This window comes from Rhopalosiphum padi, chromosome 4 (assembly GCF_020882245.1).
Source record: "Rhopalosiphum padi isolate XX-2018 chromosome 4, ASM2088224v1, whole genome shotgun sequence".
NCBI lineage: Eukaryota > Metazoa > Arthropoda > Insecta > Hemiptera > Aphididae > Rhopalosiphum > Rhopalosiphum padi.
In genome coordinates, this window is record NC_083600.1 from 7,192,787 (window position 1) to 7,209,471 (window position 16,685).

Consider the following 16,685-nt stretch of genomic DNA (forward strand, 5'->3'; position numbering starts at 1 on the left):
AACAGAAAAATAGCAGATTGCCATTTGTCAAAATGCCGAATCTGGGAACGTCATTAAGTTTGAAGTTACAAACGAGTAACGTCCTAGTCGTTGACGCCGCTGATTCACCGGCATTAGTATTGATGTTGGAAACACTGCTGTTGTCACTTGAATAAATAACCATAGACGTATATGAAAATAACACACATTTTAAGAACCAATTCTAATTACGTAATATTTTGTTTTGGTTGAACACAATTTGTTAATGTTTATCTATAGTCTATACATCATAGTACCAAAATTACATTAGTACAGTATCTATTGGCTATTAACTATTTCGACTTATAAATTGGATTTATTGAGCGTATTTAGTTGTATTATTATACCTGTCATTATTTTGCTTAAACGTATACCTAATATAAAAAAAGAATGGCTACGATATTTGGTGTATCGTTGAATCCTTTTTCAACGCCTGTGGGTGAAAAAATTGGTGAGTTTCTGTTTTAATTCACAGTGCTTTAACCATATTGATATTTTTACAAATGATCTGATTTAAAAAATAAATTACACCGTCACACCTACGCTAAATGTATACGAATAGTTTACAGTGTCTTAAAATGTTAAGACTAATCTTTTAGATCTTTTTATACTTTTGAATTGTTGATTATTCAGAATAATATTTAAAAGTACCTACATTATATTAATTATAATGAGTGTATATATTATTATTAAAACAGTTGTAGGTATGTTAACAATGTTAACATTTTGTGTGTATGCAACTTGGATTAGTAATATTAAAACAAAGATTAACTATTTTATATTTATATCTTTCTGTTATTACATTTAGAACAGCACCAATACAAATCATTTATTTTGTGGTTTTTCATGTGCTTTTAAATTGTCATATAACTAGTGCTTTGTTATATGAAGCAATATAAATGTTGTTTAACTATTATACAACATACCTAAATATTAAAAATAGCTAGTTAGTTTGTATATTTATTCATTTAACTATCTAATTAATAATGAATTTAGAAAAAAAAACATCAAATATATTTTTACTTAAAATTAACACATTATTTTATAGTTAATTATCAAATTAAAACATCAAAAATATAGAGTTTAATTCATGAAAAGTAGTATCATAATATTGAAGTAATACTGATTTAATTTTCTGTTGTCATTATTAACAATAAAACCTTAAAATTGAAATTTGATATATCTAATGCTGTATAGTAAATTATGATTTTTTCCCTTGTATACTTTTAACGTTTTAACATTGTTGTTATTTAGTGTGTTATTTTTTTATGTAATTTTTACTGATTACCATAAATAATGCATAATACAGAAATTTTGATGAGATAATGTTATATACATATGGATTGTCTGTCTTACTAACGGATAATTTCTTTAATTGTTTAAATGCCCATAATTTGGTTAAAAATTAAAAATCTATCTGGTTTCTTAAATTATTGTCTTACCTTTAAATTTGATAATATTTCAATTCACTCTATATTATAAATAATTGAGTAAAATTAATTTTACTACATGTTGAATTGTCCATGTTATGCATTAGTAAAACAGAGACAGCAGATTCAGGTATAACTTTGTCTTAATCAACTGTTAATATTGTTTTTAACTTTTATTAAACATTAGACCTAACTTATTTTAAGATAATAAAAACATGAAAAAACATCATTTTTATATACCTTTATAATAATTATTATTATTTCTATATAGCATATTATTTTAAAATTATTAATCAATATTTTAAGAATATCATTAAATTAAAATTATTATAATATTATATTCAATTTTTATCAATAGAATTAGCAACTGACGGGGGCTTGGCTTCTGAAAACTGGTCACTTAATATGGAAATTTGTGATATGATTAATGAAAAAGAAGAAGGCCCTAAAGACGCTGTTAAAGCAATTCGTAAAAGATTACTTCAAAATGCAGGCAAAAATCATAAAATTATTATGTATACCTTAACAGTAAGTATTATAATTAATTATGGATTAATTATTATTATATACATTATTTTATTAATTAAAGGTTTTGGAAACATGTGTAAAAAATTGTGGTAAAAAATTTCACATTTTAGTTTGTAACAAAGAATTTTCTCAAGATTTAATTAAACTAATTGGTAAGTAAACTATTTAAATACTGTTTTTATAAATTGTTTATTTACCTAATATGTGGCTTAATTTAGGTCCAAAAAATGATCCACCAACTATTGTTCAAGAAAAAGTCTTAAGTCTTATTCAAAGTTGGGCAGATGCATTTAGAAATCAACCTGATCTACAAGGGGTTTACCATGTATATAGAGAACTTCGTCAAAAAGGAATCGAATTTCCTATGACAAATCTTGATACTATGGCCCCAATACATACACCACATAAAGTAAGTCTTATACTTATAAAATTAATTTTTTATTATCTATAATCTATATTATACTTTTTCATAGAGTTATTCTGAAGAGCATAAACCAGTAGTTAGTTCACATTCAAATGATCAAACAAATAGCCAGCCAAACAGACCTGATCAACTTTATAAACTTAATTCAGACTTGGAGTTAGTTCGTGGTAATATGACTGTGTTAAATGAAATGCTCTCAGAATTAGTACCAGGAAAAGAAGATGCATCAGATGTTCAACTTTTAACTGTAAGTAGTTTAACAATTAATATACATATAATTATTAAGAATATCTACATTAAGAGGATGTAACATGACACATGAGCATGTGGTCTTTATCTTGGAAACAGTAAATTTGTATTCAGCTGTTTTAATTTTGTGTCTTAAGCTTAAATATTCTCTTTTAAATAATTATATAATCACTAGAATCTAATAAAAATAAAAATAATTATTACAAACTAGAAGTTTTTAAACAGAATTATTTAATTTTTATTATGATTATTAAACATTGAAAATATTTTATAAAAATACTGTATTTTTAGGATTTATATACCACATGTAAAGCAATGCAAGAAAGAATTGTTGAACTCCTGGCTAAATTATCAGATGGTGAACTTACTGAACAGCTATTATTAGTCAATGATGATTTAAATAATCTTTTTCTGCGGTTAGTTTTAACATAACTAAACATTTCAAAAAGTATTACATATATTTTCAAGTTTATGTTTTGTAAAATAGATATAGCAGATATGAAAAGAATAGAGAAGCAAGATGTAGTACTACTTCTGTAGATGGTCCTTCTATAAAAACAACTGATTTACTTCAAGGTTTTATTGATGAGCCAATTGCTACAACTTCGAATCAATTTTCAAAACTAAGTAATTATACAAATTTTTAATATAACACCATAAGTCCACCATAAAGATTAAATCCTAATATTAGTTATTTTCTAATTTATACTAATATATTCACTACTTTTTTATAGTCAGTTAATAATAAAAGTGTCTTTGATTCAGTAGCAACAAAATAAAGGCGTAGATTCTATAACACGTTTTTAAAGGCAATGCTGCTATAACATACCGGGCTAATTGGGTGACATTTTGTCAAAAAAATATATTTTTTATTTACTTCATTAATTTTATTTAAAGACATTTGGTAGAATAAATACTTGAGTACTTACAAACATTTTTTTTTATTCCAAAATATAAAGATATTTTATGCACTTCAAATGATAATGCAACACATTAGCTTTTTTGTCTTTTCCTTAGTGTAAAATATAATTTATTAGCTAGTAATGATTTATAAAATATACATTTTTTTAAGTTTATTTTTTAATCTTAGGTGTTAATAATGAAAAGCCTAAACAAAATCCACCTGCAGATTTGTTAACTAGTATTCACACAGATGACTTTGATATGTTTGCTCAATCTCGATCAGCATCATATGAAAACACAAAAGTTGGGTAATAACAATATTTGAAGATAAAACTAATATTTTATTTCTGATCATAGAAATTAAAGTAATATTATGAAATATTTAGTGGAAGTAGTTATGATGCCAATTTAAAGCCAGATCAAGTTAACAGTTTAGCTTCTTTGACTCAAGCTAGATCACAAAACGTGACAACAAAAGATGTAAGTATATTTTAAATGTCTTTGTATTATAATAATATAATCCAAATATATATATATATATTAATATACAATTAATAGATTGTATATTCTTTATAATTTAAATCACGTTTGTATAAAGCAATTGTTATTATGTTTGTAATACTTGTGTGTGTATTGTGTGGGTTCTGACCTTAGGATTGTGCTCATGAAGATGTCATCAGGGTAAGAGTATATTGTTTATAAAATGAAATTAAACCCTGATAATGATTTTTAACATTACTTGCTTGACATATTATATCAGTAATTTTGTCTGACTATCTCAATTTATATGTAATGCTAAAATTAAAACAATTTTTTATTATTATTTTAAGGTTATGCATCATATATTTTTGTATCTATACTTACAGTATTAATTTAAATGCATGCTAATTTTTTTTTATCAATTTTTAGTTAAATTTGTGTTTTCAGTTCTAATTAACAAACACCAAATGCTACCAATGCAATTAAATCTTAAAAATAATATAAAGTACATTTGATCAATGATAATTAAAATTATCATAAAATATTTATGTTCCACAAAATATAATATCATTTAATAATATAGTTTATGCAAAACTATGCTTCTAATTCAAGCATTTGTGCACCTACTAATTAACAGTGTTATAAATAATTTATAGTTGATACACTTTATTTTTATATATTATATATCCATTATAAAAAAATTATTGCATATATTTGTATTATTATATCTATACATTTTCTTACTTAATACATTCTTCATTTTATTGCAAATTTATATACTTATTTAAATGTTTAATATAATTAGTAATTACATTACAATTACTTAAAGCTTCTTTTTAACTGTTTATTATTTGTAAAATGTTTTAATTAATTATTATAACTATTTCTAACAATTATTTTCATAAATATTATGTATGTTTGTTATATTATAAAAATATGTTTTTCATATTTCAGATGCATAGTGAACAGGATTTCGATGAAATAGCAGCTTGGCTTAGTGAAAATGTAAGTAAATAAGTAATAAATATTTATTAGTTTTATATTTGTTCATAAATTTGATAAAATATTGTTAAATAATTTGAAAAATGCTAGTTTTGTTAGATAAAGTTTTAACTATAAATACTTATTGTGCAGTTATTTGTACTTTGTACTTTATAATTATAATTTATTGAAATAAAATTGATGTTGGGTATATTTATTTAAGTTTAATTTGTGTTTAATTTTTTTCATAAAAATATATTATAATTCCTTTTTAATGGTTTGATTTAGCCTTTAACATAACAGCCCAGCACTTTTGTCTTTAAAATATATTAAAATAGTCTTTATCTTAGTCCAAAAAAATGAAACTACAAATTAATAGTTTTTTTATCCAATATCAATGTTTTTAACCCGTTGTTAGTCGCGCTATGGTCAAAATGACCGCACTTTTTTTATATCTTTAATAAAATCTTAAATTTTATATTTCAATTGTTGATACTCAGTATACCTTTTAAAAATGTTATTAAAAATAATATAGTAATATCCTAAGTACAATTAATTCCTTGTATATTGATTAAACTAAAATAAGAGTGAGATATCATAAAATTAGTACATTACTTTTTTTTAAATTAGGTACCTATTTTACGTATACGGAAGTAACTTTCAGTTAAACTTTTTTTTTATCAATAAATTATAAGTTATTAAAGTTGTATGAAAATTGATTTGTTTTAATAAAATTATTAAAAATGTATGAAACAACGTTTTTTTACAATTATATACTTGAAAATAGTATCGCGGTCGAAAAGACCGGTGTGTGACTAGCGACGTAATGTAAACTAGCGCGACTAATGCCGGGTTAAGTATTGTTTGCTAATATTTCTTTTAATGGTTACTTTTATTTTTATTTTTTAGCCTGGAAGTTCTACAAGAACTGGAAATGAAGTTGAAGAATCTTTATCAAGCAGTGAATTTGAGAGATTCCTTGCAGAAAGAGCAGCAGCTGCTGAAAATTTACCCACAGGAAACAATGAAAATGAATCAAGACGTAATAAAGAAAAACAAGGTGATACTATGTTTGCTTTGTAAGGGGATATAATTTAATTTTGGAAAATTTAATTTCTTAGTCAGTAATTGAATATTAATCATAAATTTGTTAAGGCGTTTATCCATATTATTGAGTTTATTCTAAATTAAGAGAAAACATAATATTTTGTAGTCCATCATCCAAATCAGTTGTTCAATTTTTACTTTCAAAATAATTACTTATTTTAAAGACTTTATAGATATTCATTCAATAATATTGTTCCTTATGGATTACAAAACATATTTTATCAGCTCTTATATTTCAATTGGAATAAATATATATATATATAAGTACAATATTAAGAAAAGGTTGTAACTGTAATTTTTTTTCAAATTTCTTGTGTAAATCAAAATATTATGAATAATGTTAATTTTTTTATGATATGCAATTATTTTTTATAAATTTTATCAAATTGTTAATTGTTAACTACAATAACAGATATACAATCTCATTCCACTGTTCCATTGTAGAATATAAGTGATCAGATTGACAATATTGTTTTAACATAGCATTATTCCAATAGATTAATTTTTTAAATTATTATCATTGTCATAAAATTAATAATAGTAAGTTTAGTTTCTGTGCTATGAATAATTTTTCTTTAAGCTTTATAAACAATAATTATTATTGCGATAAAATATTTCAACATTCTTAGATGTTTAGTGATTTGGTTGTATGTTGTTATTTGTTGAAATATTTACAATTTATTTATTAAAAACTTACCTCTTTTATCTTTACATACCTATGAATTCCAATTGTTATTTTTATTTAAAAATGTATTTGTTGTTGATTTTATTTTATTTTTAAAAATTTACCAGTTAACCTTGTACCACTTGTATGCACTTTTTAATTTAAATGTTTTATTTGTTTAAAATGTATAAGTCATATTATATTATACCTATAGTATATTAAGTATTGTGTTGCACCATATACACTGTATTGATATGGGGATTATTAACTTATTTTGGAACTAAATATAATTTAGGTATTAATTTAATAATATACTATAAATGTAATTATTTTATTGTGTTTACTGTGCCACCGTGATTTTATAAAATTGTGCAAATGCTTTGGGCCCTTTGTTTTAAATGTTTTAATTTCTTAGAACTTTGGGTTAATTAAAATTTTTGCACAATGATTGTTCAAACTATCTTGACTCTTGAGCAAATACCAATTTTTCATTTGTAATATTATATATTATTAATACTCCTTAATTTTATTGTAATACACCGTGAATTTTTGTTTAGAGAATCTAATGGCGTTGTTGCATTAAATATTAATCTATTAATCAATTGTACAAATTACAAAACATTGTTTTTCGATTCTAAATTTAGAAATGTTTGTTATTGTCTGGAATGCTAAGTAATATTTATCATTGTAATTAATTTGAGCCTTAAACAATATAGAAAATTAATATGTAATTTTCAATTATGATTTATAATAATAGTGCATTCCTACCGACTACCGCTCATATTAGTAATTACTAATTTATTTAAAGTACTAATAAATATCTTTGTTAAAGTCATGTACTTATATTGTTACATTCAATTGTCTCCCTTTACTGGAAGATTCTTTTAATTTTTTAAGTCCTTCTGACCTTGTAAATTTAATATTTTAGTTTTTATTAATTATAAACATTAATATCATATTTTCTATTGACGTATTATGTATATATTAATTGATAAATATACATATCATATTTTTTAGTCCTAGACATAATGAATGATGATATATTAATATTTATTGTATTATATTTTATAATTTATGTCATACATAGTGGTTGATAGATAGTGAATAATTATTTATTATACAATATTCAGATTATCAAAACACAATAATATGGTCCTCATGTGAATAATAGCACTCCATAATACAGGGTATCCCATGAGGATTTACCCATTGTGATATCTCCCGAAATAATGAAGATGTCATAATTATGTTTTCTTTTTTAAAAAAGACTCAGAACATTGGAGAAATATTAAAAAATAAAATATAAATCAAATTTGGGCATTTCAAAATATTGCATTAATTAAATTAACGAACTCCCTTTAATATGTGTCTATTCATAATCATACCCTCCACACAGATTTGAAAATTAAAACTAATGGAAAAAACAATATCATATTATAAAACAGCGTTAAAATAAAACTATCATATCGTTGGCAAAGCCAAATTTTGAATGAAAAGGTTCATTTTGTAAATCGGTGTTTTATTATTTTTTGACCTACGTTTATTTTTCTGAACATTTTGACATTCCAACATTTTATTTTCATAATTTTTAATATTTATTTAGTTTTGAGAATTGTAAATTAATTAATACCACATTATAAGTGCCACTAGTGCCAGTGTCATCAAATATGTGGCCCGTGTACTCGTCTGCATAATAATACAAAAATATTCTCAAAATTAAAAAAAAAAAATTTAAATCATCATTTTTATGAAAATAAACTTCTAAATTTTCAGAAAAATAAACTACAAAATGGTAAATACAAAAGAGTAGTGATATTTTAGGTTTCTACTCTTGTTAGATTTATCACAATTTAATATAATATCTTAAATCGTGCTCATCATAAAAATATATCATACTACCAATTTAAAATCGTCCATATGGCACATAGTGATAACTCACTCTATAATAGTTTTAGAGCAATATTTTCTACACTATTCACTGTTAAAATTTTAAGTAAATAATATTTTAGTGAGGTAATCTTGTTTATTTTTAAAATTGTACATAACAAAAAAAAAAGTTACAGACGTTACAGTTATGCAAAAAAAAAAAGAAAGTAAAATAAACAGTGTTTGATACTTTCTATACAATAAGAAATTTAGAAATACTTAAATTATTCTAAAACTGAAAAAATTAATCTTATGAAGAAATGTGTAAAATTATATAAACTTAAGGTATAAAATAATTGCGCAAATGCATTTTTAGTATTTTTAAATTGCTGTAAAAACAACTTATGAAGAACCTTGTATTAAATTGTTAAAGTTTTTTCTCATATTTTAATCGAAAAAATTATTTGAATTGATTATTTGTTAATAATAATTAAATTTTATAATACCAGCTAATAGTCGTTCCTCTCAAAAATTTGTTTTTTTATTACCTATATTTGTATCGCTATCCCGTAGACATAGTATTGCTACAGGGACATTTAACAGATTTTCTAATTTAATTATTTTCAATTTTAATAATAAAATATTGAAAGTGACCATATTTTTGGGGTCAAATTAGGGCCACACTGGCATGCATACATGCGACATGCATCAAACATTACGTGTTAAGAATGGTAGTTAGTATCTTTAATTTCGACTTCTTAGTGCTATTATTGCCCTATTAAATTTAACAATAAGTTTTGATAATAAATTAATAGCCAATTTATATTTATTTTTTTATTATATTATTATAAAATATTTAATACATCTATATAGACTATGTTAATAACCGTTTTAAATACAAACTAATACAAATTAAGTGTACCTCTTACTTAAAATATAATTATTAATACAGTAGAATCTCGCTTATCAGAACATTCAGATAATCTGGACAATTTATATTTCGTACTTAATTACTTATGTATAATGTATAAATACGGGAATACCCGTGATTAAGATATTATCGTTTCGGTTTTAGATTACATTTACATATTGTTTCATTTGTTTCGTTTAGTGGTGATTGTGTACTCGTGTAGACCGTTACATTTATTTTTTTCTCCGCTAATAAATTTTGAATTTGTATAAATACATAAGCGTTTTTTTGAAAATATTTATTAGTAAATTAAAAAAAAACGTAATTTTGTTTAATTCGGATTTTTGAGTCCATCCAGTCCGGATTAGCGAGACTACTGTAATATTAATCGTTTTGTATATTATTTCATGCATACATAGTGTTGCCCGGCGTATAGTATAGGCAAAATAGGTACAATACTGTAGTTAATCATGTCATTATGATCGTGTACTTGCAACAACGCGCGTAAATCAAATTTAAAAACTGGCTGTGTTGTGCCTTCCTTTTTTGATTAGGTTTATTAGTGAGTTAATCATAGTGCAATCGCTAATCGCAAAGCTAATCAAAAAATATATAGATATAAATTTATGAAGAAATATAATATTATTATTGTATAATATATTATTAAAACGTAGAAAACATGTTATGTTAAATATAGGTAATTATGCTTATGTAATAATTATTGTATTATGTTTGTAAAACTAAGATAAATAATAAATTATAAGATTATCGGAAAAAAAATATTACTTCATTGTTTGTTCTACAACGTAGTAACTATAATAATAAATACAATAATATTATGAATTATGATATAAAATTATATTTAGTAAGTTTATGGTCATCATCATAACATTTTTTTTTTAATACACGATGGTCTATTTTTTTTTATTATTATGTTAAGACACTGTTAATTAAAAATATAATTAATTATGTAATATGTGTACTAATAATTAGGAAGACCCGAAGACGTGTATTTCATGTGGTTTTCAATGAGTAAATGTAATATTATATCTATTTCTTCTTTAATAACTTTACTATTTTAACATTCTAAACTATAAAATATCTGGGCGAACATTGGGGGCATAGATAATAAGAGTCATCTGTACGACTGTACAGTATACGAGTATAATATATACTGTAAACAAAGCTCCAATATTAACCAGTAATTCATTATCTGGGAAAATAAATTTAATTTTAAAAATCTCATTTTGTTTGTATATACGCATCTAAGTATCTAACGATCTTACACACATTTAAAATCACTACAATGATAAGATATTCTATATTTATTATTTATTAATAACTCCATTAAAAATCTAGATAAATAACATAAGCATTTGAATTTTTACTAGGACCTTTACACAGACAGGCATTATTAAGTAAATTTATTTATGTTTATTAAAGCGCCAAGCCAAATAGTTCATGTTTTTATGTATATAAATGTATGCACTGGCCCACTGTCCATATTATAATAGTATAATTTTAAATTAACTACCTTTAATATTTTTAATTAGGCATAATAAATTGTACCTACCAATTATTATGAACATTTATATACTATTGAATATTTTACATATGGCCATTATAATATAAATAATGACATAATGTGTTTCAATTAACCATATTATATCAATAATATTTAAATATGTGTATTTTATTCAAAATATCGGACTATATTATTATTAAAATTTTAGCTGGTTGTGTAATTGTGTTAGCTGCTTTGATCGGACAAATGGTAATATTAATAATAATGGTATTTGCTATCCGCCTGAGTACAAAAGTTATGACAATGATTATTACGACTACAGCATAGTGCTCACGCACCTACACCGTATTATTTCGAGTACGGTGTAAAACACCTCCATACACACGACATAAAAATCAAAACGAAGCGAGTGACGGTCATAGTAATGTCAAAGGATCGTAAAGTTTAGTAAAACCAATGGTTCTACACGTGTTGTTGAATACACAGCCGATAACGAGCACAGTTTCAATGCTCTAGTCGAGAAAAATGAAAATCGACCGACTCCACCACCATATTGAACACTGACCATGACAAAAAAAAAATATATACATATTTATATATATTTATTGTCATGCCGCTGACATTGATTAGCAGTTAGCACAAATACTATATACGATCGAAACTATATCGTCTACATCGTATATAGTATTTGATTACCAATTACCATCATCACGAATCATTTCATCCATACAAATCATCATCTTACTTCAAGATACAAGTAGTACTAACTACAAGTGCTACTGAGTAGTGACTACTGAGTTCAATCAAATACTATATACTGTATATAGTATTAAATAATTTTGGTTCAATATAGTATATATCATGACATATTAATATTACATATTGCTACATGCAGTATCATCTTATCTTTTCTAAATTGTTATCATGTGATAGAATAATTTGTTACTAACATCAATATAATAATCGTATAGGTTTTAATCAGATGTTGTTTCTTAGTTAATACATACAATTTTCTCACCGACTATCTTGGAATAGGGATGTTCTTACTTCATGTTTCTATATCTAAAGCACTTCATTTAATTAATTATTCAAATAATTTCTTTTAATTTTAATTTCTTTTTTGTTTCTTTAAACTTCTATTTTTATTTAAATTTCATTGTTATTACTTGTAACACGTTCGATTCATACACGACGAAATGTACGCGGTAAAAACACCCAGCAAATACATGACAGCGAAAACTAGAAGAGGTGTGTTAATTTTGTTATTTAAAAAACCTAAAAGGTTAACTATTTATAATGCAAAATATGAATTAGATATCCAAAATTAATTTTTTTACATTTTTGTTCCAGGCATCCGTCACAGTTTTGATCGACTCGATTCTTTCCGAGAAAATTTAAAAAAAGTTAATGGAACAGAAGAAGAAGAACTACCATCGTATGTACCTTCATTTATTATTAAAACGTTTTATAACAATGCTAGATAAATGTGTTGTTTGTTTGTACATGTGATTGTTGGTTATGTCTTATAGTCCTGAACCAAAGCCGGTATTTCATTCTAATGGCCATCGTAAGGCTTTAAACAAGTGTCCTCCTTCACCCCAAGATGTTTTAAGTCCCCAACACGAAAAACTCATACACTATATCAATGACTGTAAGTATAATTATATATTTTTCAAATTATGTATATAACTTGATAAGTAAAATATAATTTATGATCAAAAATTTAAAACTTTAATCGCTATTTATTGCGTAATAATTTTGTTAGAAACCTGCTTGCCTTTTATGGTACTTATGTACAAATATAGAACCCTTTGTTTGAATGATGTCTAATTAAATAAAGTTTAGAACTGTAACTGTTTTACTATTTTTGAAAAATCAAGCGATATTGGTTGTTGTGTTTTGCTGGTAATGTTAATCTCAAGTATAAAAATATTACAAAGATCAAGCAGCAAGCAACATAAAAATTTAAAAATTTATTTATGGTACTAATTGTTTTGGCGCAATTTTTAACTGTAGTAAAACTTACTGTCTAAAGATTTTTTGTAGTTAAATATGTTTTGTGACTTGAAGTCTTATAGCTCGTATTGTATCTAATTTGATTTCCCAGTTAATTACACTAGATGGTTTTACAGTTAGGTTATTTAAATGTATCAGCAAGACATTTCAATGATTAGTTTCATCTTCACAAGCATTTGTAGATTTCCTGCATTATATTTAAAAAAACATGACTGCATCAAGACAATCATGTTACATTAGCCTAGGTCGTGCTTACCCCTTGAGCCGATACCTGGTGGCAAATTTCTTTTTCTTCAGTAGGTTATTGACTGATCTATATTGAATAACATTGTATTCTTACATATAAATATTGTTATTAATTTATTATATGCCTAGAACTATTTATAAACTAATATTTCTTGATAAAATGTGTAATTTATTTATACATATTTGTTAATTATATTTTTTGTATATTATAATAAAAAATAATTTGAAAAAAATATTGTTTTTCATATTATTGATAGGCACATTATCTATTTTTATTGTTTTTATTGGTTCTTAACAAACAGATGAAAAAATATCTGTGAAAATCTAATTTTGTTGATCCAACAGCCAGGATCCAACATATGTTGTGTTAAAACTAGATACTGAATAAAACAAAAAATATATATAATGTGGCATTAAAATTCTTAGTAATATTCAAAATATAAATTATTAGATAAACAAATTGTATTTAAAAAATAATCAAATAATTTAATTTTTTCCCTTAATATTATTTACTATTTTAACCCTAGAATTATAAATTTCAGCTTGGCACTCAGTTATAGAAGATGAAGAATCATCTAAAAGTATGTTAATTTTACTGTTAGTTTTTAATTAAATTAAATTTGTATTAAGTAATATTATTTTTTATCATTTAATTAGGTTCACAAAAAATAATTTACTTCAAACCCGAAAACACTGCTGAAGTTCTAAATGGTATTAAAACTTACTTGAAATTAAAATTAAAATTTGAATTTTTATCAGATTATGAATTTTTTTAGGTTTTCAAGCATTTGATTTAGACACATATTGGATCAAACGTTTATACAACAATATCACTAAATCAGTGCCATAAATATTTGGTATAGTGAATATTTTTTAGAAATTATTTTACCAGACTCGCCCATAGCTCACAATGTATCAAAGACATGAACACTTGCGCGAATAATTAGTCATTATTGTGTACAAAATCGTAGAAATGAATCTATGTCTTTAAACACTGAATGGGACAGGAGGGAAAATATGGCAACTAGTAGTTAATTAGTATTACCTAGAAGTAGAATTTAATGTTATAAAAGTACCAACTTAAAAATATTATTGTAAAAGTATTGATTTTAGTTAATTGTTGTTTCCTCGTAATGAACTGTTGTTTGTTTATAGTTATTATTATTTTTTTTATAATTATTATTATTATTATTATTATTGTCACATTATTATACAAATTTATGTTGTGAGTTATCTGAACAAGACTGAAATTTGTGTAAAAAAAAAATACTTGATGTGCAATCATTTTATTTTTAATCCTTATTGTTTTGAATATTATGAGACTTAAAGCCAATATTTTGCTGTTTGTTAAAGTTTGAAGTTACTTTTTATTGTCTGTAAAAAATATTATATAATAATTAATTCCCAATAATCACAAATACTGGCTTTTTGTCTCATTTATGTAAAATAATTATTTAAAAACAAGTTTTCCTTATTTATCCATTATTTATTTTTGAAAATTATTTAAACAAGGGGGAACATACAAAATAGAATTGTTATTTCAATAAATTATGAATTTTGCCTAATCAACATTTACTTGCTTTGGTAAAAACAAACAATTAGTTCCTAGGAAATTATTGTTGTATATCAATTCAATTATTTTTTTAATAAACAGCAAAGACTGCCGAGCTTTTAAAATACTATTTAAAGTCTCGTATTATAGATCAAAACTTTATTTGAATTGATATACTAATATTAAATATTTTTTTTATAAATTGTTATTAGCTACTGATATTTGTAATTAAAAAAAATTGTTAGATGTTCAAATGATTTGTTTAGTTGTTGGCAATAACTTATATTTATTAAATAGTTATCAAAAGTTGCTATACTACATTTTATAAATAAATGCGTTAATTGTTTTATGTACAACTGAAAAATGTTATAAATTAGTATGCTTTATTTGAATGAATATATGTATAGTAATTTAATGTTATTTTTAGTTCTACACTTTTTTTTTATAGTCACAACAAACTAGCAGACTTCTGAAAAATAAGGCATGGTTGGCGATAGCTGACTGGCCCTCTGTCATTTGGGTCTTTTGAGTATTTTGACAAGGTATTGCATTGAAATTATTATCATTTAAACTATTAAATGAATGCATAATATTATTGTATGTATGTGTGATAATTTTGATGAAATTCATGAACAAGGTAAATATTTTACTGAAGTAATGAAAAAAAAAACTTATTTGATATTAATTGATAAAATATGTTAACATTGAAAGAGTAATACCTGAAAGTAGAAAAATCAAGATAAATAATCAAATGATGAATGAATTGGAGTTTGATACAATATAAATTTATAAAATACAGATTTTTCGTAAAATATTTGACTAATGAAATACATTTTTTATAAAATAAGAAATTCTATATGCATTAACATTTGATGATGTTAATGAATTTATTTTTAACAATATTTTTGAAATTACCAAACAACCAAACTAATTTAGTTTACATTGAGTCATATTAATCAGTAAACCGAATTTTAACAGATGTAAAATCAATAATTCTGTATATTTTAATAACTATTAAAGTATCACTAAATTTTTATTGTATTTCTTAGTAATATAAAAAAAATGATGAAGATTTTTTAATAAGATACAAACATAATATTATTATTGAAGTATATTTTTATACAAGAGGATTTTTAAATTTTAATTTCACAGGCTTTTTATTTAACCAGCTGACTAAATAAAATATTAAAATTTAGACCAACACTGTTTTTTTTTATTACTAATTAGTAATTAGTATCTTACTTCTATTAGCTATTGCCTATTATAATCACATACTGCACACAAAAAATTAACAACAGATGGCATTTAATGCTGAAATATTTAAAGTATAAATCATAATACATACTGTAATTTTAATTTTAAGTAATATATTTTAATATTTTGCTATAAAATATAACCTACATTTAAAAAAGACACTCAAATGTTTATTAGATGTCTTAATGTACCTGTATTGCATAAGTATCTAAGTGTAATGGATGTGTCAAAATTGAATTCAATGATGAATCATTCAATCATTGCATACAAAACTGATTCTGAAATGAGAAGTCTAGATTCCTAAAGATATTATATTGAATATTCATATTGCAATTAGTCATTTATTACCAATTCAGTTAGCATTTTAGCAATGAATGTATTCACCTACCTATTATCGTTATTTTATTTGAACTAAGTTTTTAAAAAAACAAATTTCGATTTATCAACTTCAGCATTTTTTCTAGGAGATAAGTGAATTTAGTTGGTACTTTTTCGTGGAGAGGGAGGTTAAGAATTCCCAAATGAGAGAAAT

General features: G+C 23.8%; 2 protein-coding genes across 3 annotated transcripts; both read left to right on the forward strand.

The window, feature by feature from the left end:
* Positions 1-244: 244 nt before the first annotated feature.
* On the forward strand, positions 245-7,623 carry LOC132928359 (TOM1-like protein 2). 2 transcript variants are annotated; one of them, XM_060992972.1, is made up of 12 exons: positions 245-469; positions 1,807-1,976; positions 2,038-2,128; positions 2,195-2,385; positions 2,450-2,647; positions 2,941-3,065; positions 3,137-3,276; positions 3,740-3,860; positions 3,939-4,032; positions 4,207-4,233; positions 4,987-5,037; positions 5,923-7,623. In XM_060992972.1, exons 1-12 carry the CDS (start codon positions 409-411, stop codon positions 6,094-6,096), a joined length of 1,443 nt encoding a protein of 480 aa, XP_060848955.1. In that variant the 5' UTR covers positions 245-408; the 3' UTR covers positions 6,097-7,623. The 2 variants fall into 2 exon arrangements, with proteins under 2 accessions (XP_060848955.1, XP_060848956.1); XM_060992973.1 differs by lacking the exon at positions 4,207-4,233 and having other exon boundaries at positions 246-469.
* A 4,472-nt stretch (positions 7,624-12,095) lies between these two features.
* On the forward strand, positions 12,096-15,319 carry LOC132928199 (uncharacterized). The gene is made up of 6 exons (XM_060992685.1): positions 12,096-12,333; positions 12,436-12,520; positions 12,615-12,736; positions 13,890-13,928; positions 14,005-14,058; positions 14,124-15,319. The coding sequence occupies exons 1-6, from the start codon at positions 12,282-12,284 to the stop codon at positions 14,195-14,197; spliced, it is 426 nt and encodes a 141-aa protein (XP_060848668.1). The 5' UTR covers positions 12,096-12,281; the 3' UTR covers positions 14,198-15,319.
* Positions 15,320-16,685: the final 1,366 nt, after the last annotated feature.